The sequence below is a fragment of the Mirounga angustirostris genome, unplaced genomic scaffold (genome assembly GCF_029215605.1).
Source record: "Mirounga angustirostris isolate CCGP_5_RB_7025 unplaced genomic scaffold, mMirAng1.0.hap1 SCAF_4, whole genome shotgun sequence".
Classification (NCBI taxonomy): Eukaryota; Metazoa; Chordata; class Mammalia; order Carnivora; family Phocidae; genus Mirounga; species Mirounga angustirostris.
Window position 1 is genome coordinate 177,858,123 of NW_026991712.1, and position 26,379 is coordinate 177,884,501.

At 56.4% G+C, this 26,379-nt stretch overlaps 2 protein-coding genes and 1 long non-coding RNA gene across 3 annotated transcripts in view; 1 reads left to right on the top strand and 2 right to left on the bottom strand.

Annotated features, from left to right (window-relative positions):
• Nucleotides 1–114: 114 nt before the first annotated feature.
• Nucleotides 115–18,982, bottom strand: PADI6 (peptidyl arginine deiminase 6). Its single transcript, XM_045895507.2, has 16 exons — nucleotides 18,716–18,982; nucleotides 17,759–17,942; nucleotides 15,959–16,031; nucleotides 13,491–13,558; nucleotides 12,926–13,037; nucleotides 12,009–12,134; nucleotides 8,891–9,069; nucleotides 8,533–8,636; nucleotides 6,212–6,323; nucleotides 4,871–4,978; nucleotides 4,506–4,660; nucleotides 3,807–3,963; nucleotides 3,577–3,700; nucleotides 2,415–2,485; nucleotides 1,400–1,561; nucleotides 115–578 (listed from the first exon to the last, which is right to left on the bottom strand). The coding sequence occupies exons 1-16, from the start codon at nucleotides 18,805–18,807 to the stop codon at nucleotides 333–335; spliced, it is 2,073 nt and encodes a 690-aa protein (XP_045751463.1). The 5' UTR covers nucleotides 18,808–18,982; the 3' UTR covers nucleotides 115–332.
• Nucleotides 9,479–14,125, top strand: LOC135364225 (uncharacterized). The gene is made up of 3 exons (XR_010411077.1): nucleotides 9,479–11,212; nucleotides 13,385–13,619; nucleotides 14,003–14,125. It is a non-coding gene; the product is annotated as an uncharacterized LOC135364225 (long non-coding RNA).
• Nucleotides 18,983–24,565: 5,583 nt separating the features above from the next.
• The window catches only part of PADI4 (peptidyl arginine deiminase 4), a 42,355-nt gene continuing 40,541 nt past the window's right edge, over nucleotides 24,566–26,379 (bottom strand). Inside the window, exon 16 of the mRNA XM_064589853.1 lies at nucleotides 24,566–25,065. Coding sequence (XP_064445923.1) covers nucleotides 24,832–25,065 — 234 coding nt within the window. The 3' untranslated portion in view covers nucleotides 24,566–24,831. The remainder of the gene's footprint in view (nucleotides 25,066–26,379) is intronic.

Consider the following 26,379-nt stretch of genomic DNA (forward strand, 5'->3'; position numbering starts at 1 on the left):
TGTCCCTGCCCCCTTCCCTGCCCAGGTGGGGCAGCCTGACCACAGGAATCCCAGGGGCTCAACTTTCCATCCTTAGCTGTCATCCCCATCCTCAAAACAAGACAACTACCAAGATGCATTCAGAACACCTAGAACTTTAATGGATACTTAGTAACCACTTCTCCATGAAGACTGTTTTCCAAGCGGGTTTGAGCTGGCAGCGTCGGCCACCCCCTCCAGATACTGAGGGACGAGGGTGGCCGGGGGGAGGAGGGGTGTATTGCTCTCCGGACAGGCAGGGCATTGGGATGCTGTGGAATGGTGATTAAGGGGCCGTTCCCGCTGGGGCGGGGCTAGGCCTGGGGCTCGGGCACCATCCTCCACCATTTGAAGGCAAAGGGTACCCGGCGGATGTTGGCACAGGCACAGGAGTCCCCGATTTCAGTCAGGTAGCAGTCGAAGTCATCGATGAAAGTGCACTGGAAGCCCAGGGGCTCTAACAACTGGCAGATCTTTTCTTCCAGGCAGCAGATGCCCTTGATCTGGGGCCCAAAAGGCTTGGGGATGCCCAGATTCTTGTCCATCACGATCATCTGCAGCTGTCAGAGACAGGATGGGCAAAGCTGAGGTAGGGGTCAGAGCCACGGAAGAAAGCCCCCTTGGTGGTCAGGCTCAACCACACGCAGCAAGCACAGGGCAGCTTTCTTGAGGCTGTGTCCCTGCAGACATGACCAGTCAACCTCCGCAAAATCCAACTCACTTTTGCTGAAACTTCCCGTGGCCCTGACAGGTTTCAGCAAAACCGAAATCCCGGTCGGGCCACGGTCTGGCTCTGCAGACCTCCTTGGTTCCTTTCTCTACGGCGCTTCTCTTGTTCTGGACAGGAAGTTTCCTAATCTGGGTGCCTCTCCTGGGATGCCCTCCCCCCAAGCTCTGTCGGTTGACTTCGGTCCATTTCTCCTTTCTCAACTCCAGCCTCTCTTCCTCAAACACACTTCCCCCACTGCTACCCACCCCTGCTCCCAGGGCCATGTCGTGCCAGGGGGCCCCCTGGTCTTCTAGAATTAAAAGCTAGCCACGTGTGACTGATGAATGCAGGGCCTGTGTCCCTGGGATTCAGAAGAGGGTAAGCAGTGCCCCCGTCTGTGAGGTGGGCATGTAGCATCGCTCCCTCAGGGTTGGGGATGAGCCCAGGGCCTGGCCCATGGTCACTGCTTGGCCAGTCACCCAGCCTGGGACCTGCTGGTCTGCTCCCTGAAGCGGTGTTCCCTAACCGAGGGAGAGAAGAGCTTCCACACCTCCCTTCCTCAGGCACCGCTGTCTGCTGGGCCTGAGCCTCTAGTCCCGCAGCAGGGAGGTCAGGAGACCAGCCGGAGTTCGCAGAACATGCCCCCCCCAGCCCAGCCCCTGCATGCCTCACCAGGTCCGGGAAGTAGGGCCTCGCGAACAATTTCGCCATCTGCTCGTTGGAGGGCACGTTAGTCAGCTGCTCCAAGCAGAAGAGCTGCGGGATGTCAATGATGTCCCTCTCCACCAGGCCCAGCTCCTTCTTCAGGATGTCACGGTTCAGGTTGATGCACTTCTGTGGGGCAGGAAGGGGCCGGGAGACCCAGGGTCATGGCCTGAATGGCCACGGTCTTCATCCCACACCGTGTGCAGGCAGCCTTTCATGGCCGGCCCACCCTCCGACAGAGGGCACACAGTTCCCTTTGGGGGCTGCGGGGGGTGGTGGGCGTAGGGCTCGGAGGAAAGGCCGGGATCCCACAGCTGGTCGGTGCGGGGCAGCATGGGGGTGGGGGCGGTCGTTTGGCCCTCAGTCCTGGCCAGCGTGGGGGAGCTGGGCCAGGCCAGGCCAGGGCAAGAGGAAGTCCTCTGTGGGCAGCCTGCTTCCTTCCTTAGGCTAGGAGCCGTAAGGTCCCAGGGGGCAGAGTGGTTTGTGCTGTGACCTTGGACAGACCCTTGCTCTTTTCCAGACTTCTGTTCCCCGCTGGAAGTTGGATAAGCTCTTCTGGGAACTCCTAGCCAGTGATTCACAACGAGGCTGGAGGTGCTGGGTGGCCCAGAACACAGCTCATGGGCCACTTCAGGAAGCATGGAGACGACCCTGGTCCAAATCTCCAGAACTTGGAGCTTCTTAGGGGAGTTGGGGGGGTGTCCTCAATTTCCTGGTCAGACACTAGGCAACTTGTGTGGCCCAGAGCATGTCTTTGTGGGTCAGACTTGGGAATCAAACCCAGTTCCCCCTACTCCTTGGCTTAGTTCACACCTGGGCGCTAAGCCTCCCTATCCTCCTATGCTTCAGGGGATGATCAAGGTAATCAAGATAATATCTTTCATGATGCTTGGGCTAAGTAGTTGCTCAATGAGGACCTTGTCTAAATTGTCCATGCCTCCCCCCACTTTTTGGAGAAGGTCTCTCACCCCCTGGGCCCTACCTCTACATAGTTGTTCTGCTTCCTCATGTTTTCATCAGCCAGAAGTTGATTGATGGTGTTGGCCTCCCTCCCTGTAGACGGAAGGAGAGGGCGGGCAGGATGTAAGGCCAGGGAGCAGTTCCTCCCAGGGCCGGGCCAACTGGGTGTATTGTTACCCCGGTGACTCTGACAGGTGACCTGGCCGTCTCCAGAGACCTACCTAGGTCACCTGTCACCCCTGGGGACTGACATCAAGGTCATTAAAGCTCAGGGAGGACTATTGCTGCCCCCCAGCCTCTCTGGCCCTGGTAGGAGGGGAGACAGCCTGGAACAGGTTAGCAGGTGACTCCAGCCCCCACTCCCCTCTCCCCTGGGCAGCTCTGTGCATCATGTGACCCAAACCACCCAGTCACCTCCTACCTGAGACCTTGACTAGGCTATTTAACTGCGTTCCTCAGTTGCTTTGTCTTTAGGACAGGGATGGCCTGCTCAGGCCCCAGCTGAGGTAACACAGTCTTCGGTGTGTGGGGTGTGATACTGAGCGGCTCGTGCTCAGTAAATGTCACTTTCTAGAAGTGTTTCTAGAACCCATGTGATTCCTGGGCCCCACCCCAAAGGTGGATTCACCAGGTCCAGTGTGGGGCTGAAATTGCGTGTTTCTGACAAGCCTCCGGGTGACCCTGAAGCCGCCCTTGGAGGAGCATGGGGTCTAGAGAGCTTCCCAGCAGCCCCTCCCTGGGTTCCCACGGACTTTCAGACAGAATGACTGTGCCCCAGCCACATGATCTCCGCCTGTCCACGTAGGTTTTCCACAAGGTGCCCAGGGGACCCCTGAAGTCCAAAAGCCCAGACACTCGACTCCACGTTCCCCGAGTAGGTAGACATGAGTGTTGGTAGCACCTGGTTTTGCCTCCTCATCCCCCCACGGAGTCCCCTTCCCATACACTTGGCCGCCCCCCTCCGCCACCCCCAGAACTTCTGGCTGACTGGCCCGGGCGGCCCTAGCATCACCAGAATAGCCCCGAAACAGAAGAGGTTCTCATGTGCTACGCGTTAGGCTTTCCTGCTTGCCTGGCACTCTGCGCAGCAGGAAGCACAAAGGGAGACCGGCCCTCTAGAGAGGGCATCTGGGAAAGGAGGAACTGGCTTCTGCTTCTGTTTCAGTGCCAGGGGCTTTGCTCACCGTTGGAAAGGAGCTGGTCCTCCCGGACCTCTGCAAACAGAGTCAGGTCTCCGTAGCCCTCCTTCTGTTTCTCCTCGAACAGTCTGTAGCAGGAGCTGGGGCTGGCCAGGAGCAGCCGGAAGCCCTGGGAAACTAGGGTCAGATGCTAGCTTCCCCTCCAGAAGCTTCCAAGGGGCTTTACAAGGGGGGAGACCCCTCCCTCTCCAGCCTGCACCCCTACCCCCACTGACCTTGTCACCCTCGCTCTTGTCCTGCGTGGGGATGAAGCACATGAACTCATCCACGTGGCCGACCATCAGCCAGTCCGAGAAGAGCTCCACCGGGGCCTGGACTCGCTGGGCGTAGAGGAAGTCCCGGAGGGCCTTACCCATGTCTCGGCCCTCCTTGCTAAGGGTAAGACAGAATGAACAGCCCTTGAGCCAACATGATGCGGGTGGGCCACCACCTGTTCAGTGTCAGGCTCCCTTCAGCTAACTGACTGCTCTAACCACTGAACTCAAGGGACCGGGGTCCATAAAGGATGGGGTGGCTAAGAATCCCTCTGGCCCAACTCCGGACCGAGCCAAGGGATTCTAGCTAGACCAGCTCTGAACCCTGGGACACGAGTAGCTCTTGGATTTAGATTAACGGCCACCAAGAAGTCCACACACCTTGTAGAGATAAGCTCCTGCTGGTCCCTAGGCCAGCCAAATTTAGCATCCTTCCAATCTGAACCCAGGAATCACCACTCCGAAGGATGAACAGTTCGTCTGCTTTTTCTACCTGTAGTCTCCTACGACAATCAAAGACTCAAAAATCCTTTCTGGGCAGTTTAAAGAAAGGTCCAGGGCAGATAACCTGCTGAGTCGTGTGGGAGTCAGGTGGGACCCAGTGATTTACTAGGTCCCCTCAGTTTTAAGAGCTGGCCACCACCTGGCCTCTTGCCTCACCTGGGGTAAAAGCAGCTGCCAATGAGGATCCTGCCTAGGGGGTACTCTTTCCCTTCCACCTTGACAGGTGGGGACACCATCAGGTTCCCAATAGAGTCCATGCTGGCCATCCTGTGGTCCTTGGTGCCTCGGATCATGTAGCCAACCCCTGGGCTCTGGAAGGAGACCCAGTGGGGCAGGGCTGTTAGGAAGGATGGGCTTTAAGCCCCAGTCTTACCCCTGATCCAGACTCTCAGGTAGATTCCCACACCCCCTGCCCCCAGAGCCACTCAGGCCCCCTCCCCCTTGGCACTCCGTCCCTTCTGGGCAGGCACCATGCCTGACAGGTTGGACGGGGTTTAGATCAGCCAAACCGAGCCCCACACCAGGGAGTATTTCATGGGGAAGTCGTCCAGCGTGAGGACCCGGGGGGTGTCGAGGACCAAGGAAAGCGTCTTATGGGGAGCCTGGGTGTAACAGAAGGCCATCTCATCCTGGAGGGGACAGGAAAAGGAGTTGAGTCACCTTGCGCCATCGGCTGCTTTCCTGCCCGTGTCCAGCTTGCCAGTCACAATGCTCCCTGCACACAGGCCACCTCCGGGGTGGGGGGCCGGGCAACAGGACCCCCTTCTGCCCACCCCTGCTTGGCCCCTGAAACTCAGCTCAGGCATCCCCTTCTTTGGGGCTTTTCCAGACCCGTTCTCCCATGCATCACGTTTCAAACCTGGGTCACCTAGCTTCTCTTCCTTCTCTTCCCTTCCGCACCCCATCCGCGAACAAGCCTTGGACTTCTCTCTGGCACCATTCGGGCGAAGCCACCGTGCTCTTGCCCAAATTACCCACCCCCCTGCAGCCAGTGCGCTTTGATTCTTGCCCCTTCCTAAGGCCGGTTCTCTAGTTCTCAGCCAGAGGGGGCTTTTTAAAACCTAAATCAGAACATTTAACTCTCACTTCACACCTTTCAATGTCATCCCACCTCATTGTAAACTCATTTCTATTCCTTACCTTGGCTTAAAAGATCCCTAATATTCGATCTGGCTCTTTCCTCCCTCTGGCTTTTCTGCTCTGATCTGGCCATACCAGCCCTTCTGTTCTTCAGATCCTCCAAGTAAACCCCCACATTAGGATCTTCACATCAGCTGTGCCTCTACCCAAAGAGCTCTAATGTCTAATGTAGCACCTACCCCCCAATCTTTGTACGGCCAGCTCGGTTTCCTGAATTTGAAGCTTTTCCTGACCACCCACAACGGCCTCGTTTGGGCTAGAGACTCACTATGGCATCTTGCTTTCACGGCACGGAGAGCCCCTGTCCTTGCTGGAGCAGGAGCATGATCCGTCCCATTGTCCTGTAGCTCTAGTACTTAGATGGTGGCCAGTGTATGGTCCTCACTCAGCTACTTGTGGAGAGGAGAGCACGAGACTTCAGGGCTCTGCCAGGTCCAGCTGGACGCTGGAGGGGGAGCCCTGCCCCAACAGCCAGGAGGCAAAAGTGCCAGACCTGTTAGCACCTGGGCGTTCTGTGGTCTCGAACACACACAGTCTGGAACGGGAAGAAGTTGGACTCTAAGCTATCCCTTAGTGGCTAGGATTTGGGCGAGCCATTCACCTCTAGTTAGTCTGAGCTTTGCTGGGCAGGTTGAGCGGACACGTGGAGCTGGTCAGATGCACCACCTGCAGTCTCCCAGCCCCTCCCCCAACAGGTGGGTTTTCCCCAGGTGGGGGGTTACCTGGAGCCACCTGCCCATGCGGTTGGGGTCCTCGTAGACAGATGCCACCTGGCTGTTACTCTTCTCGCTCAGCTCCATCACTGTGTTCACAAAACCCTGGACCTGCAGCTCTCTGCCATGGGAGAGAAGCCAACTCTGGGGAGCCCTTCAAGGCTCCTTCCACCCTGGTCATGGCCTTACTCTTCCAGGGACAGGGGGCACCTCCTCCTGGTGAGGAGAGATCATGCCCCTGGCCCCAAGGTAAGCAGAACTGCTGTCCCCTTCTTGCACTACCTCCAAGATCTCCATCTGGCAGCCGGTTCCAACACCTCCACCTCTGGCTCTAGCTCCCCCCTCGCTGGGACCTCTGGTCCTCAGCTGCTGTCATCCCCATCTTCCCCGTTCTTGGCCTTTCTCCTCACTCAGCTTTAGTTCTCCCCTCGCCCCTGTGCTTGGGCTGACTCGCTTGGCAGAACCCCAACCCTGGTTAGCCCAGTTCCACATTTCTTCTTCCCTAGAACTCAAGCTACTGGAAATAGTTGGAGAAAAGCCCCTGGGGACAACCGGAACTGGTCCTTAGCACCAGACAGCCATCCTCCTATCAAGTCCCTCATCCCCATGCTCTGCTCTCCCCCCTGGAGCCGCAGATGAGCAGTCCCCGTACCTATCTATGGGGACCTATGGACACGTCCTACCAGCTTGGTTCCTGGAGCTGCCTTTCCCCTCCTCTCAGATTCTTCCTGCTCTGCTAGATCATTCCATCAGCAGCATTCTCAGCTTCCCACCTTAAAAAACAGCCTCCCCTTGGCCCCATACCCCCTTCTCGCTTCCTATTTCTTTGGAGTTTTGCAACGTACTCCCTTCTCATTCATCTTTCCATGCTTCCAAAGCCACCAGGCAGGATTTCTTGCCGCACAGTGAGTGGCCTCCATCTTGCCAAACCCAATGGGCATCTCGTTCTCCTCTTGGGGTTTCACACAGCTGGCCCCTCACCTGGCCTCCCTCTCCCTTAACCTATGGGTCTCCACTCTCCTGGTTTTTAATCGAACCTCCTCTCCCTTCTTGGTTGTGTTAAATCACCCCACAGCTCACTGCTCAGCTACCTTCCCTATGTGCACTAGTCCTCAGATGAGCGTGGCTAGGCCTGTGGCTTTGAACATCCTCCACCTGCCAGGGGCACCCAGACTCGTCTTGAGCTTCCCAACTGTCCATTGAGCCCCAGAAGTCTAGAGACCCAGTGGGTGTCCCCAGCTTTAAGTCACCAGGGCCAAAGCAATACTCTACCAAGTCAGCAACGGCACCACCATTCACCTTCCTGGGGACCCCAAACCCAGGGGACAGTCTTGTCTCCTTTAGCCCATGCATCAGCTCCCCTGGGTCAGGGGAGGGGGGGGGAGGTCTGCCTTCAGCACACCCCTGGATCTAACGTCTGTGCTCCCACCCCCTGGCCTGCACCACTGCTATGTCAGGTTTGCACAATTGCAGTAGCTAAGCCGGGTCCTGCCTTCTGCTTGTGCCCCTGGTTTTCCAGGTGGCCGGAGTGCTTGTACAGATGGGACCCTCAATGGCTTCCCACAGGTTTTACCAGCCAGGGTCCTTTGTGCCCTTCTCCATAGGTATGTGGCCACCTGGCTTCCCTGCAGCTGAGAGTGACCGTCTGCAGGCCATGAGCACATGAGAAGTGGTTCAGGAGACTTCTAGACCTCAGCAGGGACTCATGACCGCTCTGCCCGGCTTGGACTCCTCCTCTTTCCTGGGGCGTGAACATGCCTGGGCCAAGCCTCTGTCGCAAAGATGGAGATGCCACCCCAGGGAAAGGCATTAGCACAAGACAGAGGAGTCAGGGCCCCTCTGTGACCGAACGCAACCCTCCTACCTGTGGCCATCTAAGGGGGAGAACGTGGACTTCAAACCACTGCATCTGGGTCTGTTACAGCCCCCGAGGCCCCACTGCCTTGGTCCTGCCATCCTCCTCCTGCTCCTGCCGGCTCATTCCTGGCTCTCTGGGCCCCCCTGCTGTCCCTGGCACACGTGCCTATCCTTACCTTTCCATCCTTCACCCTGCTTTCCAGCACTGGCCACTACCTGGAGCCATGCTGTCGTCCACCTCCCCATGAGAGCAGGAGGGGGACGGTCACATTCACTGCTCCGTCCCCAGCACTGTACAGGTTTAGACAGGACTCCAAGCAAGGACTATCTTGGGGATAGGGCTAGACAGTTCAGGCAACAGAAGCTCACTCTGCATGGGGAGAAGTCTAGTGATCTCAACCCACCCCCTCCAGCCCTGCGGATGGACAGAATACCAGGAAGGACCTGGCGCAGGCAGCCCGAGGGTCTCTTACCTGCACAGGTAGACCTCTAGAGGCATCTGGGTGCTGGGAGTAAAAATGCAAGGGGCCACCCGGAACACTACCATGTCCTTGTACACCAGGGTCTCTGGAATTGACTGCAACGTCACACAGGGTCCCATCAGCAAGCTGCTTCCGTGTCCCCTTCCCCCCAGCCACAGGCCTCCAGCTGTTCAGCCCTGCCCACCTCTGGGCCCTCCCCATCCTCTGCCAGGCACGAGACCCTAACCCTACCCGCAGCAAGCCTGGTCTCCCCCCGCCCACCCGCCGCCGTCCCTGTGCCGCGTGAGAGAGGCTTCCTCCCCACATGGCCCCTGGCCCCGGGGCTGCTGGTCTACCTGAGGGGACATACCGGGTCTTGCGATTCTTCCACCAGGGAGACAGAGTAGGAGATGAGGCCTGAGAAGTCGGCAGACGGGAACTCCATGGCTTCGACGTAGAAGGTTTCCTTCAGGTGGTTCTCAAGGGGGGCGAACGTATAGGTATGCTGGCCAGGCCCCAGCAGCACCTCAAAGGTGCTTGAGCTGTCTCCTGAGGACAGAAGGGATGGGCCAGCTGCTGACGTGGCCCGGTGCCCGTCTCCACATCGGACAGTGGGGGTTCCGGCTCGTTCCTCCCGACAGAAGCCAGGTTCGGAGCTCCAGCAGAGCAGGACCCAAGCTGGCTTTTCTGTCCCCGCATTTCTGATGCTTAGGGCTTAGGGGACAATTAGCATTTGTTCCCGAACAAGGGCCAGAGCTCACGAACGCTGTTCAAAGACCTATCCCACATCAAGGGCCAGGGCTTAGATGAAGATGCCGGCCTTCAAGGCTCTCGGTCCAGGGTGAAGGCCTGAGGCAGGTGGTTCTACCCTTGGACCAGCTTTGGGGAAGAAATCCTCAAAAGCCTCAAAGGTGAGAAGCTGCAAAGTTGGGCTTGGCAGCCTTATCTGAAAAACCAGACCCTGCTCGAGTAAGCACTAGGGAGGGGTCCGTGGGAATGGTCTGTCGGCCAGGGTAGGCCTCAGATCATTTCCCGAGAAGCTCAGGAAAGTTCCTATCGGCTGTTCAGAGCCTAGCACGTTCGGGTTTCATGGGTTGTGAAATAGAAAACCATGCACAGGAAAGAAGTTGACCACACCCTGCGGTTGTCTCTAGTTAATTCAATCCCGGATCTGTTTGCTCTCCATTTGCAGAGACCGTCCTGACTCGAGGCCACCAAGCTTCCCCACCTGACCTTCCTGCCACTCTCCTTGTCCTTCCGACCCATTCCCGGTGTGGCCGCCCTGCCCTGATGGCAGCTACTCCTACTTAGAGCCTCTAGAAGGATGCCAAGTCTAGGAGATCCCGGTCTAGGTTTCCCTGGGCCACCAAGGCCCCGAACCATCTAGGCACCGCATCCTCTGCAGAGCGCTCTGGTACCCAAGCAGCCAGAGGAACCACATGCTAAAAGACCCCACTTTAGGAGCAGACCAAACCTCACCACCACTCAGGAACACTATTGTCACACTGCCGTCCTACTTAGCGCTTCTGCTTCTCGGGTCCTCCGAGGGGCATGTTCTCCTCCCTAGCTCCCTCCTCTGAGAGGCGCTTCCTCACCTCCACCTGATCATGCCCCCTGCATAGATGTGCCGTGTTTGTCCATCTCCAGTCACTCCCCCTCCCTTCCAGCCCCCCAGTCACCACCTCCACACAGTTCCCTTTACGGCAGAGTCCTCCCACGTGCACGTCCACAGTCTGCCCACTTCGCTTCCAGCCCCGCATTCTTACCAAATTCATGAATGACCGGCATTTTGAAAACCGAGACGTTATCACAGATTTGATTAGCCTAGCAACAGCATCTGCCACGGCCGATCATGGCCCTCACTTTCCTTTGTTTCTAGAACTTCCTCTGGCTTTCTATTTCTCTGGAAATCTCCCCTCAGACTCCTTTGCTATATCTTACAGAACAATGTTCTCAAACTTTAGCCTGCTTCAGAATCACCTGGAGGGCTTGTGAAAACACAATGCACTGTGTGTCCCCGCCCTTTAAAAATTTTTTTTAACTTATAAAAAATAAATTCTACCCTCAACGTGTGACTTGAACTCAACCCCACAGTCAAGAATCACATGCTCTACAGGCTAAACCAGCCAGGCACTGTATTCTTGGCTTTAATTTTTAAGGGGCATCTGGGTGGCTCAACCTGTTAAGCATCCAACTCTTGATCTCAGCTCATGATCTCTGGGTCATGTGCTCGGGCCTCACATTGGGCTCCACACTGGGCGTGGAGCCTACTTAAATTTTATTTTTATGTAATCTCTACATCCAACATGGGGCTCTAACTCAAGATCCTGAGATCAAGAGTCCTATGCTCTTCTGATGGAGCCAGCCAGGCACCCCCTAAGTTTTTTGTTTCGTTTTTGAGTGGAAAACCCAACAGTTTGATATGGGTGATGAGCTACAACATCTTTAGCAAGCTATACAAGTCACTGCCTCCATTATTGGCACCCAACGGGCCACACTGGGCTAGAGCATCCCTGTGGCTGAACCAGGCTTAGACCCATGGGTCTAAGGCTCACTCCCAGCCCACATGTGGAAGGACCACATACAACCAACCTGGGCTGCCTCTCGTGGGTGGTCCCACATCACTTCCAAGTTCAGCTGTGGTCTGCAGAAGAGACGGAGCAGAAGACTGAGCGAGGGCCCCTGAGCGCAGGTGAGGGAAGCAGCCGAGGCATGCTCTCCAGTGCTGGAGACTGGGAGATGGTCAATCTACAGCAGAGCCTTCCCTAGTCGCCCAGCTGAAGCTGAACTTGGGTTTTAAGAGAAGGGAGCATGGCACATTTCTCCAGAAACAACGTTCAACCTCGATTTAAAGAATTTAGAGGCACAGAATACTAAGCCAGTTTACATGGAAAACTTGTTCATTCAAGGACATTTTGCTGGACACGTCTACCTCCACTTTCTAAACCAGCAGCCCTTGCGCCTTTATCTATAGAGCAGGAACGTGCACCTGCCTTCCAGGTTGGTAGGGCTACAGATGGGCGGGTGTGGTGTGGCGCCTGGGATGCACAAGCTCGCACAGCTGCCACGCCGCCCCTTGGCTTCCGAGTTCTGGAAACTCGATCTAGTGGGGCCTTGTAGAGGAGTGAAGACGGCCCCTTCTGGCAGGGGTAATTGGGAGAAGAGCTTAGCTTGTCTGTGTAAGGCCATGGCTTCAGCCAGTGCGCGTCTCTCCCAGCCGTGAAAACCCTACAGGACAGGCACTGCCGTCATCCCTACTGGAGAAGTGGTTGGAAGTACAGAGACTCACCCACATGTGCAGGCTCAGTCTGTGGAGGTGGCAGCCAGAGTGTCCCAGGGACACAAGCGTGGCCCCACCAGGCCCCCACCTGCAGCCCCAGGTCCCAGCAGGCCTCCGACAGGGTCCCTGCTGGGAACGACACGTGGCCACAGTGCCCCCCGATGCGTTGGAAGAGTAAGCGAAGCTGGAGTTGGTGCAAGAAACTCACTTTGGGGCCGGTAGACTCTGGCCTTCTCTGCCTCTTCCTCCGAGGTGTAGAGAACCAGCCGGTATTTCTTTAAAGCGCAGCCGGGCCCTTGAACATTCAGGGTCATCTGAGACAGACTCTTTATTTCTGGGCAAAAGACAAGGTAAAGGTTCGGGGGCCTCCGAAGGCCAGCACCGAGGAGCGGTAGGGCCAGGGGTGGGGCTCCTATATCGGGGCCCTGGGGACCCTCTGCCTCCTGTTCTGGCCTAGCCCTGCAACAGGTCTGTGCTGCCTGCTTCCCCACATGGCCACAGGCAACTTGCCGTCCCTGGGGTCTGCTAGGAGTTAGGACGGCACTCACCCCATACAGCTGGGGAGAATGCACAACCCCTACAAACACTGAGAACAGGGCCTGGCACGGTCCGCCCAGAGAGGGTCCCCCTCCAGCCTTGGTGTGAACCAGGGCATCCCTTTATACTGCTAAGACCCAGAACCTTGGTCCCAACCACAAGTGAGGACCAGATCCAAGACTGCTCTTGCCTAAGACAGTCGGGGTTCCTGGCCCAGGTCACAAGAGGGCTTTTAGGAAGATCTTCGCAACTCCCTCATGTTTAGCCTTCTCAACTCCTTTGTGAAGCCAGCTAGATCATCCCCATTTTACAGATGGCAAAACAAGACCAGGGAAGTTAACACACTCAAGTCCATAGCTAGGATATAAGTTTGTTACCTGACACCAGGACCCACACTGCTCCCACGGAGCCGTGTGGCCTCTTCCTAGTTACAAGCTTCAAGCCTCTGACAAGAGACTTTAGGCTCAGAGCGGGGACACCTCAGCCTGGAATCCATGTTCGCTGAGGGGTGTGACAGCAAAGCCCCAGGGAGCGGTAGACGCCGGGGAGAAAAGCGGCCACAGTCCCAGGACAGTGGCCAGTCCTTACCTTCTGGAAAGAACACCTTCGTGGTCTTGTCTACAATCTGGACCTTGTCAGCAGGGCTGCAGTTCACCAGCAGGATGGCACCCCAACCGCTGGGACCCCAGACCCAGTTTTTCTGCAAAGACGACAGGAATGTTGACTCAGGAAGAAGCCAGGGAAATCCTGCTTTCCAGATGCTACCCCGCATCAGGAGCAGAGCTGAAGCTTTCTCCAGGGTGACAGGGACCTCTTGGGGAACTCAAGCACTTAGAAGAAGCAGGCAACATCAGGGCAGTGGGTGGAGAGGCAGGGAAAAAGCTGGCTGCCGGTCACAGCTCTCTGCCTGGTTTCAGCGCTGGGGCAGCAGGGATGGAGGCAAACGGGAGGAGACCCGTCCCACGCAGGGAGCCTCTTCTGGTTGACCGAACAACCAGGCAAGGATGGGGACCTAGTGTCACCAGACATTTTCGTTTTTTTTGAAAGAGCTAGACACGGACTTCATCAATTCTGATTGTATCGGAGCTGTTGGACTTCAAAGACACCATGTAAGCCGGTCTTTGGGCCCGCGCCCTTCCCCAGGCAGCCTCACCTTAGCCTGCTTGTCACTCGTCATCTCGACCTGCCCACTGCGGTAGATGTCCACATCCAGGGAGACCACTGAAACAAGAGGGAAAGTTTCCGCCACCCAGACCTGCTGGACGGAGCCTCGAAGTGCCAGGTAACCCTAGGGGTGCCCAAAGCTGGGATCAGGGATCAGGGATGCCCAGCCTTTCAGGCATGCTGTCAGCTTAGAAGAAAGTTCCTCCAAGGCAGACTGCTTCTCTGAGCAAGTCTGGAGAGGACCAAGTATCCGCATGTCTCCCCCAACCCCCTGGGGGTTCACAAACCAAGTCCACTGGGGTCCGAATGCCATCTCTAAGCTCTAAGACTCAGGAAGGGCTCAATCCACAGCAATCCCAAGCCTCTTAGAGCTGAAGGATCCGGGCTCTGCCTGAGTATCCTCAGAGGCTCCTCTTACAGTCTCTACACTCCACCTTCCACTCCTCCCCACCACACACTGACTACCACACGGCTCTGCCCTGGTTTCATTTTTGTTCATAGAGCTTGTCTCCTGATGTGCTCCGTCCCAACTGGAATGCCATGGCCAGAAGAACAGACCACAGTCACTGCATGTACTTTGCCCCTGCACGGATGCTCAGGGACCAGATCCCTGCTACAAACCAGGTACAATTCTAGGTCCCAGGGCTCCGGCAGTGTGCTAGACAGGCCCGGTCTTCTTCAGTCTTAGGGAGGAGAGTGTCAGAGCACACACACCACATTCAACAGTGGCGAGGGGGTCAAGAAATAAGCAAAATGCATATTGTTTCTGATGGTAAAAGTGCCGTGGAAAACAAGGAAGGGGATGGGGGGGGTTGTTTCAGTTTTAGACGATCAGAGGAGTGTTCTAAAGAATTGAAATATGAACAGAGGCTGGAAGGAGGCAGAAAAGGGATCAATGTTAATATTTGGGGTAAAAGTAATTAGAACAGGAAGTGCAGGGTGGCAAGGTCAAGGGTCCAGAGGCCAGCGTGCCCAGAGCAGAATGAGCACGGAGAAGAGAAACAGGCCACAGGGCAGAGATAGATGAGCTCATGTAGGTTTTGTGGGTAAAAGGGACGCCAGCTTTAATCCAAGTATGCAGAAGCATTGGAAGGCTCTAATCCGAGGAGACGTTACCAGATATCCTTCTAAAGACATACTGCTCTGGGAGCCAGGTCAGGAGTGGACGGTGGAACAGTAAGGACAGAGCAGGGACACACACACACACACACCCAGGGAACCTGTGCAGTGACCCAGGTAAGAGGATGGTGGCTCGGACCAGCTGAGAGCATCAACGTGGCTTGTAGCTGGATTCCAGCCAACTTTGAGGAAACAGCAACAAGACCTATGGATTGACATGGGTGGAGGGAGAGGGAAGAGGGACACCCAGCATTTAGGCCTGACCAGCTAGAAGGGTGGACCACGGTCCATGACAATGGGCAGACCATCAGGAAGGTAGGCGCTGGAGGAAAAGAAAACCAATCCGGGTCCTCCTACTCTGCCACCATCTTCCCCGGAAGTAGAACCCGTTCCATTTGGGTTATATTAAAGATTGAAATGTTGGTTAGACACCCAAGAAATCACACTGGGTTAGCAGATACCCAAGTTTGCGGGAGACGCCTGGCTGGAAGAGTTTGGGTGAGTCCTCTATCTGCAGAGCCACAGGCCCACTGCCTGAGCTTGAAGCTGGGTGGTGGGGCGGGGGGGGATGAAGGATCCAGCAAAGGGACCCAAGAAGGAACAGCCGGCTAGGTAGAAGGAAAACTGGGTGCAGGGTCCCTGAAAGGTTTCAGGTAAAATGGGTCCAGAAAGGGTGAGCAGTTGTATTAAACATTGCTGCCAGGTCAAGGCAGGGGAAGACCGAGGACCAGTGGGCTTAGGGACCTCCATAAGGGCAGTGCTCCTGGTGGGGTCTGGCTTGAGACGGTACCAGAGAAAGGGAAGAGAAACGGAGGGTGTAGAGTTAGGGGAGTAGGGCTCAAAGACGATCCAGAAGCAGGTTTCAGAGAGCAGAGGTTGTTTCTTGTTCCTTAAGAGACTAGGCAGCATAACGTGCTCCTATTAAAGGAGTAGAGGTTCCCACTTGTTCTGGAATGATCCAGAAAAGGAGTTGGCGGGGAGGGGTAGTGGCTTCCTACATCAGTAAATTGCTGAAGGAAGTTTCTGAATGAGTGAGAGGGGAAAGGATCGAATGCGAGAAGGTTAACTTTGCACCAGACACACACCAGTTATAACAGGTGGTAGAATGCAGGTGGGGCTGAGGGTAGGTGGGTAGGACAACGGGAGCTCAGGGAAGTTCCCATGCCCGCTCCAGGAACGAGGCCAGCAGTGAGTGAGGGCGGCAGAGAAGGGACCATGAATGGGCATGTTGGGGGGAGTCCATCCAGGACCCAGGAGGTAGATTACAGGGAGAGCCCCTCGGCTCCTCTTGCTGCTACAGAGCTCCCCCCCCCCCCCCCGGGGTACGAGCACACTCACCAATACCCGTGAGGTGGAGCACAGCCGTGGCCACGGGGACGTCCTCGTCAGGCAGATAGTACGAGACCAAAACCTGTAGAGATAGCAGCCAGCACCCATGGGAGTGGAGGGCAGGGGGGCAGGAACAGGGGCTTGGGCTAAGTACCCACGTCCGGCCATTGGCCTTTGGCCTCACGTTACAGCTTCTGAGCTTCTGATGTCTGACTGTGAGCTGGGGCAGGGTCCTCCACGTGGCGGCCTGACTACAACCCTCCCAGGTGGGCTCTACCCTAAGGGCAGAGAGAGATCAAGGCACTTGCCCTACATTCAACCGGAAAGGGGTGGCACGAGCTTTAAGATCCAGGCTGTCTGGCTCAGAGGTCAAGATTTAGACTGGGCTACACATCCCCCCTACTCTTCCCCTGCATTCCTGGGATCCCACCTGTTGCCCCAGAGATGGGCAGTGGGGAAGCAGAGGCTCCCAGTGGTTCAACTGCTCACTCAAAAGCAAGTAGGACAGCTGGGGCGGGGCCTGGAATCAGAACGCAGTCTTTCCTGGGTCGTGCACCAAATCTGCTTCCAGAGGGCCTCCATACGTTAGACAAAGACCTGCCCTTCAGCCACTTGGCCTGGACCACAAAGCCTTCATCACAAACCAGAGAACTAGCCAACAGCTGGGGCCATGTTCTCATGCATGTGACCCACCACCTCTTCCTAAATGGAAACTTCTGTCCTCCAAGGCCCAGTGTCTCCCTCAGTGGACCACTCCTGACCGTGCTGGAGGCTGAGCCGCAGGCAGAGCATGCTTCTCAGGTCTCTGGGCTCAGCCAGGATGCATCACAGCTGCGAATCTTCCCTGTGAGCTAGGCAGCGATTAAGTGTTCTACCTGCCTCCAAGGGAGGTGCCCGCCCTGGGCAGAGCGCAGCATGGGGTGTGTTCTACCCATCTGTCACCTGCCAATCACCGGCAGACTATTCCAGCAAGTTCTGCCGACCGAGTGCCTTAGTCCTGAACGGGCCTCCGTGTTCTCACCCCCACTTCATGTTGGAGTCGGCTGGAGAGCTGAGCCACAGAAGCCAGGGGCCCACCCGGGAGGCTGACTTAATTGGCAGGAGGTGTGGTCTGGGCGCTGAGTGTTACAGAGTCCCTGGTGGTTCCAATCGCCCCATATGAGCCATCAGCTGTGACCACAGAACCACCACCAACGCCAAACTCAGGAGCCGGCTTTCCAAGGAGGTCACCCTCCCCGCCACCACCAGGGCCCCATTAGGGGAGACAGCTTGCCCAGGGGAAAGAACACGGCCTTGGGCTCAAATCCTAGATCTCTCCCACTCTAGTCATGTCATTCAGGTTGAGTCTAGAGATCATTCCGTGCCTCAGTTTCTTCGTATGTAAGATGGGGGTCAGGCCGACCTCTTGAACCAAAACTCCAGATACCCAGTACACAGCATATGCACTTACTACACATTAGCTCTTCAGTTTCCTTAAGATCCTCACACCCCCAAAGACCAGCCTTGGTCAAAAAGCCCATCTGAGTTTTGCTGCTAAGACCTTTGAGCCAGACTTGAAAAGCAGCTTGTTGGGAAGCTAGGCCGGAGTCGTGGTCAGGAGCCCAGGGAGGAGACAGATGTGCTGGAGCTTGAATCCTGGCTCTGCTGATCACTCCCTCCCTCCCTGCCTGCTTCTTTGTGTCCTGGGGCCATGGAGCACAGCCCTCACAGTTTCGGTGCGAGCACTGAACATTAGGCAAAACACCTGCATGTTTCACAGACTAGGGGCCCAGGAAACACCATCTTTCGGGAGGGAGCCCCCAGGCTTACCTTGTCACTGTCGATGGCGGAGCTGGGGGAGGTCATCTTCACCAGCACGTCTATGGGATGCGACAGAGGCCACCGGGTCGGGGCGGCCTCCTCCCCGCTCACTGCTGGGACCGTGTTGGGGATATCCACCAAGACCCCAGGAGAGCCACTGACCGTGAACGATTTGCACTTCTCCGGGGCACACCTGGTCGGCCCGACGAGGAGACAGACTTTAGGGCACAAGAGTCTCCCGTTCTCGGCCCACAGGGCAGCCGGCTTGGTGGGGGATGGGCCCTGACCGCAGCTCTCCTTAGGGTGTTGAGGCAGAGGCCGGCTGGTCAGGGCAGGTTTGTGGTCCTCACACAACTTCAGCCTCACTCCTACCTTCCCCCACTCCAAGGACCCCGTGTCCTTCCCCTGCTAGCTCTAGTCCAGAGCCTACCCTCCCGCCAAAGCTCCAGAAGTTACCAACGCTACACCTTATTTGTAAGCCCATGGAGGGAGGAGCCGTTTGTCTGAGCCAGAAAGGATCCCCGTAGGGGGAGAGACAGGACCTGGGCCTCGGGAGGTCCGTGCGGTGACCCTGGGGAAGACCCGGCCTCAGAAGCAAGTCAGCCCTCCTCCCCCCACATTAAGGCTCCATTTTACAGGAGCCCCCCTCCCTTAATCCTCATGGCCTCCTAGAGAGTCAGCCTCGCCCCCATTTCACCGGTAAGAGGACAGGATCGGCAAGGCACTTGTTCGTCTAGGGTTCCTTAGCCCACGCAGGGCAGAGGCAGGACTTAGGTCAGAATCCTACAGGGTCAGGACCGGGGGCCCTTAGATGAGGGGATGGGGCAGGAGCCAAAGATGCAGAGAAGGGAGGTGACCCCCGGCCCCCACATAACCTAGGGCCAACCCCAGTACGGGAACCAGGCGCCAGCCTCCCTGCCCGGCCCCGCCCCCCAGCCAGCCCCGGCAGAGCCCCCAGCTCCTCACCCATGGAGATCCAAGCAGATTTCCGTGCCCAGCACACACAGGACATGGACGGGGCTGTCCAGGGACAGGTGAATGATGCTCTGGAAAGACATAGCGCAGCCCTCCGAGCTGACTACCCTCAGACCCAATGACCCTGACTCAGCACAGCAACCTCAAATAACGCCAGGGCTCACCTGCGCCCTCCCCTCTTATGGGCTCAGGGCCTCCCCAGCCCAGCCCCTTGTTAAGGAGGCTTCAGCAGCTGCCCAGGTGTGGCTGATTTTCTCCACTGAGACTTGCTGGGGTGGGGGTAAGGGGGTGGTGCGGAGGAGCAGGTGGGGTCCGAGCCCCGTGGTCACTAATCTATCAGGCAGCTGGTTCCCGCAGATCCAGGGCATCTGAGGCTGGCTGCTTAGGTCTCTGGCCTTCAGCTGGGAGCAAGAGGGGCTCTGGGGAGCTGGTGCCCGGGGCGCTGGGCAACCTGGCCATGACACCGTAGGACGGACTCGGCTGGAAGGTGCTGTCAGGAGCACCTATCTGCAGGGGGTATGTGGGGTGGTGGTCAGGAGGGCAGCGTGCGGCAGCATTGCCAGGCACTGGGGCCTCAGTGCTTCCTGAAAATTGCTGAGGTGAGCCGGGCAAAGTGCTGGACCATGGTCCTCAATGCGTGATGGTTGCAAAAAGGATCAGGAGGCTTGGTACCGTTATAGACTCCTGGGCCTGGCAGGTCTGGGGTGTGGTCCAGGAACCTGAGTCCCATCCTCAGGTGATTGGGGGGCACTCCTTGTCCAGAGTGGTGGCATCAGCTCCCAGAGGGGGCATGGCAAGTGTTGGTGGGATGAATGAACCGAGGAGCCCCTGCTGAGCCCAGTTCACCAGCTGCTTCCCATCGTCCCTGAGCTCACTAGGCAAAGAAATGAGAACAGCTCCAGCCCAGGGGACTCACCAGCTAATTTTAAAGCAGTGTTCATGTTATGGTTTAAAGTGAGGGTTTAGGGCGCCTGGGTGGCTCAGTCGTTAAGCGTCTGCCTTCGGCTCAGGTCATGATCCTGGAGTCCCGGGATCGAGTCCCGCATCGGGCTCCCTGCTCGGCGGGGAGTCTGCTTCTCCCTCTGACCCTCCCCCCTCTCATGTGCTCTCTCTCATTCTCTCTCTCTCAAATAAATAAATAAAATCTTTAAAAATAAATAAATAAAGTGAGGGTTTATGGTTATTCTTGAACAGGTACTACGTTCGCATGGTCCCAAGTTCAAAAGGGGCTTGCGACAGTGTCCCTCCTGCTCTCTCACCCACCCAGTTCCTTCTGGAGGCGGTCGGTGGTATCCGTTTCTTCTGTGTCTTTCCATATAAATGTATCGCACAACCAAGCAAACATGTATGCATATCCTCCCCTCCTTCTTAGTTTTATGTAAGTGGCAGCATATGCTACGTAGTATCCATTTCTTGCTGTTTGCATTTCCTAGTACAGCTTGGAGAGAAGTTCGTCCTGGCAGCTTGTGAAAAGCATCCTTATCCTTTTTTATGGCCGCACGGTCCTCCCAGCAGAGCGGCACCGTGATAGGTCGACACATTTGTTTTCAGTCTTTGGCCCTGACACACAACGTGGTGATGTGTAACCAGTGTGTAACAGTGCAGGGTACATAAGTTGGGTCCTGAGTGAACTCGGCTCGGTCAGCCAGGCTTGTTAAATTCGGGACTAAAAGTAGAACTATCCTTCCTTGGAAGCGTTAAGCATGCAACATAACTGTCAGGGGTGGCTTTACTTAGGGGGCTCTTGGACACAGCGGGTTGGCCAGGAAGACCCGAAAGCCCCTTCTGTTTGGGCTGAAAGGGGCAAATATTAAGCAGGCAGGAGGCGCTCAGCCCGTGTAGGCTCCCACCCACACCACCAGAGGTGGGCTGGAGGGAGGGGATGGTCGGACTGGGGAGGGGCTGCTGAGGGTTGGGCTCTGGCTTCTGGAGCCAAACTGTCTGGGACCTCTGTCCCCCTTGACCTCAGACAGCCCTGCCTTGTGCAGGGTTCTCAGCGCTGTCGGGGAGGAGCACTCTCAACCTGGAGACCCCTCTGGGCATGGAAGGGACTTGGAGGGATCTAGAGTGGGCCTTGCTCCTCTCCAGGGCGCTTCCTGTTCACCACTGAATCCCCAGCACCCACAAAAGAGTCCTGGACAGAGTAGATGCTCAATAAATTCTTGGGGTGCAAATGACTACATGACCCCCATACCCCTCAAAAAGATACCCCAGTGGGCTTCCATCGGGCTCTCCAACCAAACCAAGGGCTCTGTGACCACGAGGCAAGTTTTCCTAGACTCCCACAGCTCCCTGCATGCTTGCTCAGTGTAGACTGTCCCCCTCGGCTCCTCAGGAAATTTCCTTCATCACTCAGGTAACCAGGTCCCGTGGTCAATTTAGGTCACGGTGGAGGTTGCTATGGTATGCCACGTGACCCCTTTCAGGACACAGGCACTTATCCCCCAGCTGCTGCCGGCCCCCCTCCTGGAACTGTCCACACTGCCAGTTCCCACGGCTGTGTCCCTTCCTTGGGGGCAGTTTCCTCCAGTGTGGCGGGGGGAAAGGGCAGGTTGCTTGTCTTAATTCAGGACAACTCCAAGGGCCTATCCCAGCAGCAGGGCATCCCATGGGTTACCCAAAACCTTTGTAGCCCCCACATCCCTGCACATTGTCTCCCGTTGCCCCCCCACCACACTCCCTCCCCAATGTGGTTCCCTATCCACCGCCTCCGGGTTCCCACCCACCACCTGCGGGCACCTCTCCCCCTCCAAATCTGTTTCTGGGAAGCAGACATGAAACAGTTACCAGACAATTTCAATTCAGAGGTTCAAAAGTCAAACTCCACACAAAAGAAAACCTCCAACTTGGTTTTATAAAACTGTATCTGCCCCCCCGACAAAAGAAATGTTAATGATGTGGCATGCTATCCCATTACCGTATTCAAGTGTATCAGCTCAACACTGTGCAACTTAACCTTATACAGTGTTATGTGTCCATTATATCTCAGTCTTTACTGATGGATTGATTTAAAGATTCATTTAAAGATTATTTATTTTATGGGACGCCTGGGTGGCTCAGTCCGTTAAGCGACTGCCTTTGGCTCAGGTCTGGGATCGAGCCCCGCGTTGCGCTCCTTGCTCAGCGGGGACTCTGCTTCTCCCCCTACTTGTGCTCTCTCTCTCAGACAAATAAATAAAATCTTTAAAAAAAAATTTTATTTATTTATTTGAGAGACAGAGAATGAGAGAGAGCACATGAGAGGGGGGAGGGTCAGAGGGAGAAGCAGATTCCCTGCCGAGCAGGGAGCCCAATGCGGGACTCGATCCTGGAACTCCAGGATCATGACCTGAGCCGAAGGCAGTTGCTTAACCAACTGAGCCACCCAGGCGCCCTCTTTTAAAAAATTTTTTTAAAAAGATTATTTATTTTAAAGAGAGAGCAGGGGGAGGGGTAGAGGGAGAGAGAGTCCCAAGCAGACTCCGCACTGAGCCTGACGCAGGGTCCGATCTCATGACCCCAAGACCACAACCTGAGCCGAAACTAAGAGTTGGCACTCAACCGACTGCGCCACCCAGGTGCCCCTATATCTCAGTTTTTAGAAAGTTAACTCTTGTCCCTTTCCCATTAAGGTTTAATGCAGGTGCAACGCTTCAAGCTGTGGAAAAGGGGTGCAGGGATTCTCTCTGCCTGCCGCAGCTGGACACAGTGGTTCTTAACTGTGGGAGGTGGACTAACGGCCCCCCAAAAATGTCAGGTCCCAATCCTGGAACCTGTGTCATCTCCCACAGGAAGTCTTTGCACAGGTGACCGCGACTCTTTGAGATGGGGAGATTATCCCGGCTTTTCTGAGTGGACCCTAGAAGCAGTGACGAGTGTCTTTATAAGAGAAGCAGAGGGAGATTCGCCACACACAGAAAAGAAGGCAAGGTGACCACAGCGGGTCCTGGAGGCATGCCGGCGGCCACCAGGAGCTGGAAGAGATGAGGAACGGACTCCTCCCAGAGCCGCCGGAGGGGACACAGCCCTGCCCGCCCCTTGATTGTAGCCCCCCCTGAAACTGATTTCGGACTTCTGGCCTCCAGAACAGAGAGAATAAATTTCGGTTGTTTTAAGACACTCAGTTTGTGGGGCGCCTGGGTGGCTCAGTCGTTAAGCATCTGCCTTCGGCTCAGGTCATGATCCCGGGGTCCTGGGATCGAGCCCTGCATCGGGCTCCCTGCTTGGCAGGAAGCCTGCTTCTCCCTCTCCCACTCCCCCTGCTTGTGTTCCCTCTCTCGCTATGTCTCTCTCTGTCAAATAAATAAGTAAAATATTAAAAAAAAAAAAAAAAGACACCCAGTTTGTGGTAACATGTTACATACGGCAGCCTCAGGCAAGTAACCTGTGACCGCTGGGGAGGGGAGGGGAGGCAGCAGGAAAGTTCTCGCTTCCCAGGCACTGTCCTAGGATGGCTCTGTGCTCTGCGGGGCTGGCAGGACTTACAGCAGGTGCTTTCTCTCGCTTGGGCTTCCCTGGTCCTTCGCAGAGGCTCCTGCCCCCCATGAGTGACTGGGGGAGGCTCCCCTGGGTCTGTCTTGATGCCAAGCCTGCTCCAATCACCAGCTTGTCCCTCAGTCCTTCTGCAGCTCCTGCAATCTGGCAAAACCTTTGGCTTTTGTCTGCTGAGGCGGGTCGCTGCTCCAGGCTGCCGTATGGGTCAGGTCTGGGGACAACCTCACGCCAATGCCCCGCTGTGCACTGTCCCCTTCCTGGTCCACAAAAACCACTCGTGCATCCTTTGCCCCAGCAGTTTTGGAGGGGAAGCAGCTGACTCGCTTCGGAGAAGCACGGTTTGACCCAGGGTTTTTGGATCCTTTCTACTGTGGTGTGAGGGTAGGAGCTTCGGATGTCCACCTTTTCCACCATCGTCTATTCTCCGTAACCACATGAAAACAGTATCTCTGGGTGTTTAGTGAGCATCACAGACCCTATGGAGCCAAGATCTGGCCTTCATTTTCAAAATCTGGAGGCATCAGGTTTTATTTTCTACAGAGGAACCTAAATCCCTACGTCAGGGCCATGAAAGAAAACGTACACGAAGGACACAGAGGGAGACAGGTGACTTCATTCCACAACCCCCGCCCCCCCCCCCGCTCCTGCTCTGTACCACACCTGGCACCTGGGGACAGCATCAAACAAGCCCCTTCACGGTCTTAGAATGGGAATGACAAATGCGAGGGACACAGAGAATTCGCTGGCGTCTGTATGGATCTCACACGACAGTCAAATCCTCACGCTCACGCCCCCTCGGGTTCTAGCACTGGCCGTCTGCTACCTTTTTCTCAAAGGACAGCACGAGCAGGAATGCAATTCCTGGCCCCACCTTTGCCCTCGGAACTTCGTACACATCCCTTTGGGGTCTCCCGAGAAGTCTGAGGCTGACATGATTGTCCCTGGCGCTCTTCCTGCCGATGTGCTCGGCATCCAGTGTGCTTCCTATAAGTTTCTTTATCAGGAAACACACAGCGGAGGTGTGTCTGTCACACATACACGTGACAGCGAGTCATCAGACGGGCATCCGTATGCCTCAGGATGTTCAGCCGGCTGGCTGCTGGGGAGCTGACTTCAATGCAGCTTAGAGGAGGGATGTGCCGCATCCTCGGGGCTCAGCCTCCCCCCCACCCCCCGCTGCCCCACCAAAGGCTCCATGGGAGCTTAGAATCAGCTGGGCTCAGATCACAGAAGACTTCATAGACCAAGTATAGACCTGGGAGAAAAAGCCACACAGAGTAGCACTGACCTTCAACTTCGAATTTGCAACATTCAGCCTGACCATGACCATGAGTGAACGCGCAAAGAGCAATGAGAGCTTGACCTCCCTTACAAAGAGATTATCAAACTTTATTGCAGCATCTCACAGCGGAAACAAGTTTGCAAGGCCAGGACTATCTTGGGATCTTCAGAGGGGGTGCCCAGGGCTCCAGGGCACGGCGGAGGGGAGCAAGACGCTGCCGGGAGGGTGGCCACGCCCAGGGAGACGATCTGTCCCCCAGAGCTCCTGCTGTGCCACACTGCAGGGGACCAGAGCCTCTGGCCAGGAGCTTCCGAAGGGAAAGGACACGGGGTGGGGAGGGCAGGGGACAGGCTCAGGGCACCATGTGCCACCACTTGAAGGAGAAGGGCTGCCGGCGCACGTTGGTGCCGCAGTGCACCTCCCCGTGCAGCGTGTGGTACGGCGTGAAGTCGTCGATGAAGGTGCAGTGGAGGCCCAGCGGCTCCAGCAGGGACCGCACCTTCTCCTCCAGGCAGCACTGGCCATCGATGATGGGTCCGAAGGGCTTGGGGATGCCCAGGTGCTTCCCCAGCACCAGCATGTTCACCTGCAAAGAAGCGGGGTCCCAGCCCAGGGCCAAAGGCGTGCAGCCTGCCTCACTGCCCGTGGGTCCGCTTTTCCTTCTGACCTTCCAAAACAGCAGCCCCGCTTCACAGATGGGGAAACAGAGGCCCAGAAAGGTAAAGTCGGCTACTTCCGGCCACCCTGCTGGCCTGGGCCTCAGCCCCAAATCTGTCAGACTCCAGGGCCCATGTTCTCTCCTTCCCGAACCTGCCACCTTCTGGCAAACTCTCTATTGCTCAAGGCTCAGTTCAGGTGGCACCCCCTCTGCAAAGCCGCCCATGAGTCCCCGGACTCTGTTAGTTAGTGCTCCTCCTCTCTGCTCCCCCCACAGCTGCCACACCCCCCACGGGCCTGGCCCGTAGCCAGCACTTCGTAAATATCCCATGACTGGGTGAGTACATGATTACCTTCTCGGTAGCACTCCATGTATTATCATTTATGGAAATGACTGTTCTCTCTCTTATACTGGGAGGTGAAAGGAGGAGGATTCTGGCTCTAGGCCAACATGGGTTTGAATCCCAGCCCTGCTACTCAGTAGCTGTGTGACCTTAGGCAAGTCACTTCACCTCTCTGAGCCTCATCAGCAACATGAGCCCAGATGGGTTTCTGTTACTGTGACGATTAGACGTCATGCGCAGGAACGGGTGCAGGGTCAGTCTCCAGGGCTCAGGAGTCAGGGAAGGGCCTCTCATTCTCTGTTGTGGTCCAGACACAGCCCCTGCTGAGTGTCTTGCACCCTGAATTTCTCTGCCCGCTCCACGCCCACGCCCCCGCCTCCCACCGCGGGCTCCTGGGGTGAGTGACAGCTCATGCTCAGGCTCCTTCCAGAGCCTCCAGCAGCCAAGGCACAGAGCGGAGCTGATGACTTCACTCGTGATGCCTCATCCCCTGGCCGCCGGCATCAGGCTTCTTTCCTGCCTAGGAAACCCGGCTGGGCTGACATGGAGAAACAAAACGCTTGGCGCCAAGGAATTTTAGTCAAGGTGCCCCCTCCTGCCTTGTTTTAACCACAGAACCTCTTCTTCTCAATAAAATCTTCTGCGGTACCTTGATGCCCAAAACAGAACAAACCCAAACCACTGGCTTTGAGGCACAGGCTTGGAACCCCAGTGACCTGGGGAAACCAGTCCGGCGTCCTCTGTGCCAGGGGCTCGGGCTCCTCCCTGAATGTGACCTCCAGCCCCAGCAGGAGAGGGCGGCTGAGGGGCCCCAGCAGCACCCGCTGAGGTTTCTGCCTGGCCCTCGGGTATCCTTTGGAGCTACAGAGTCAGGGCACAGGGATGGTAAAAATACAATA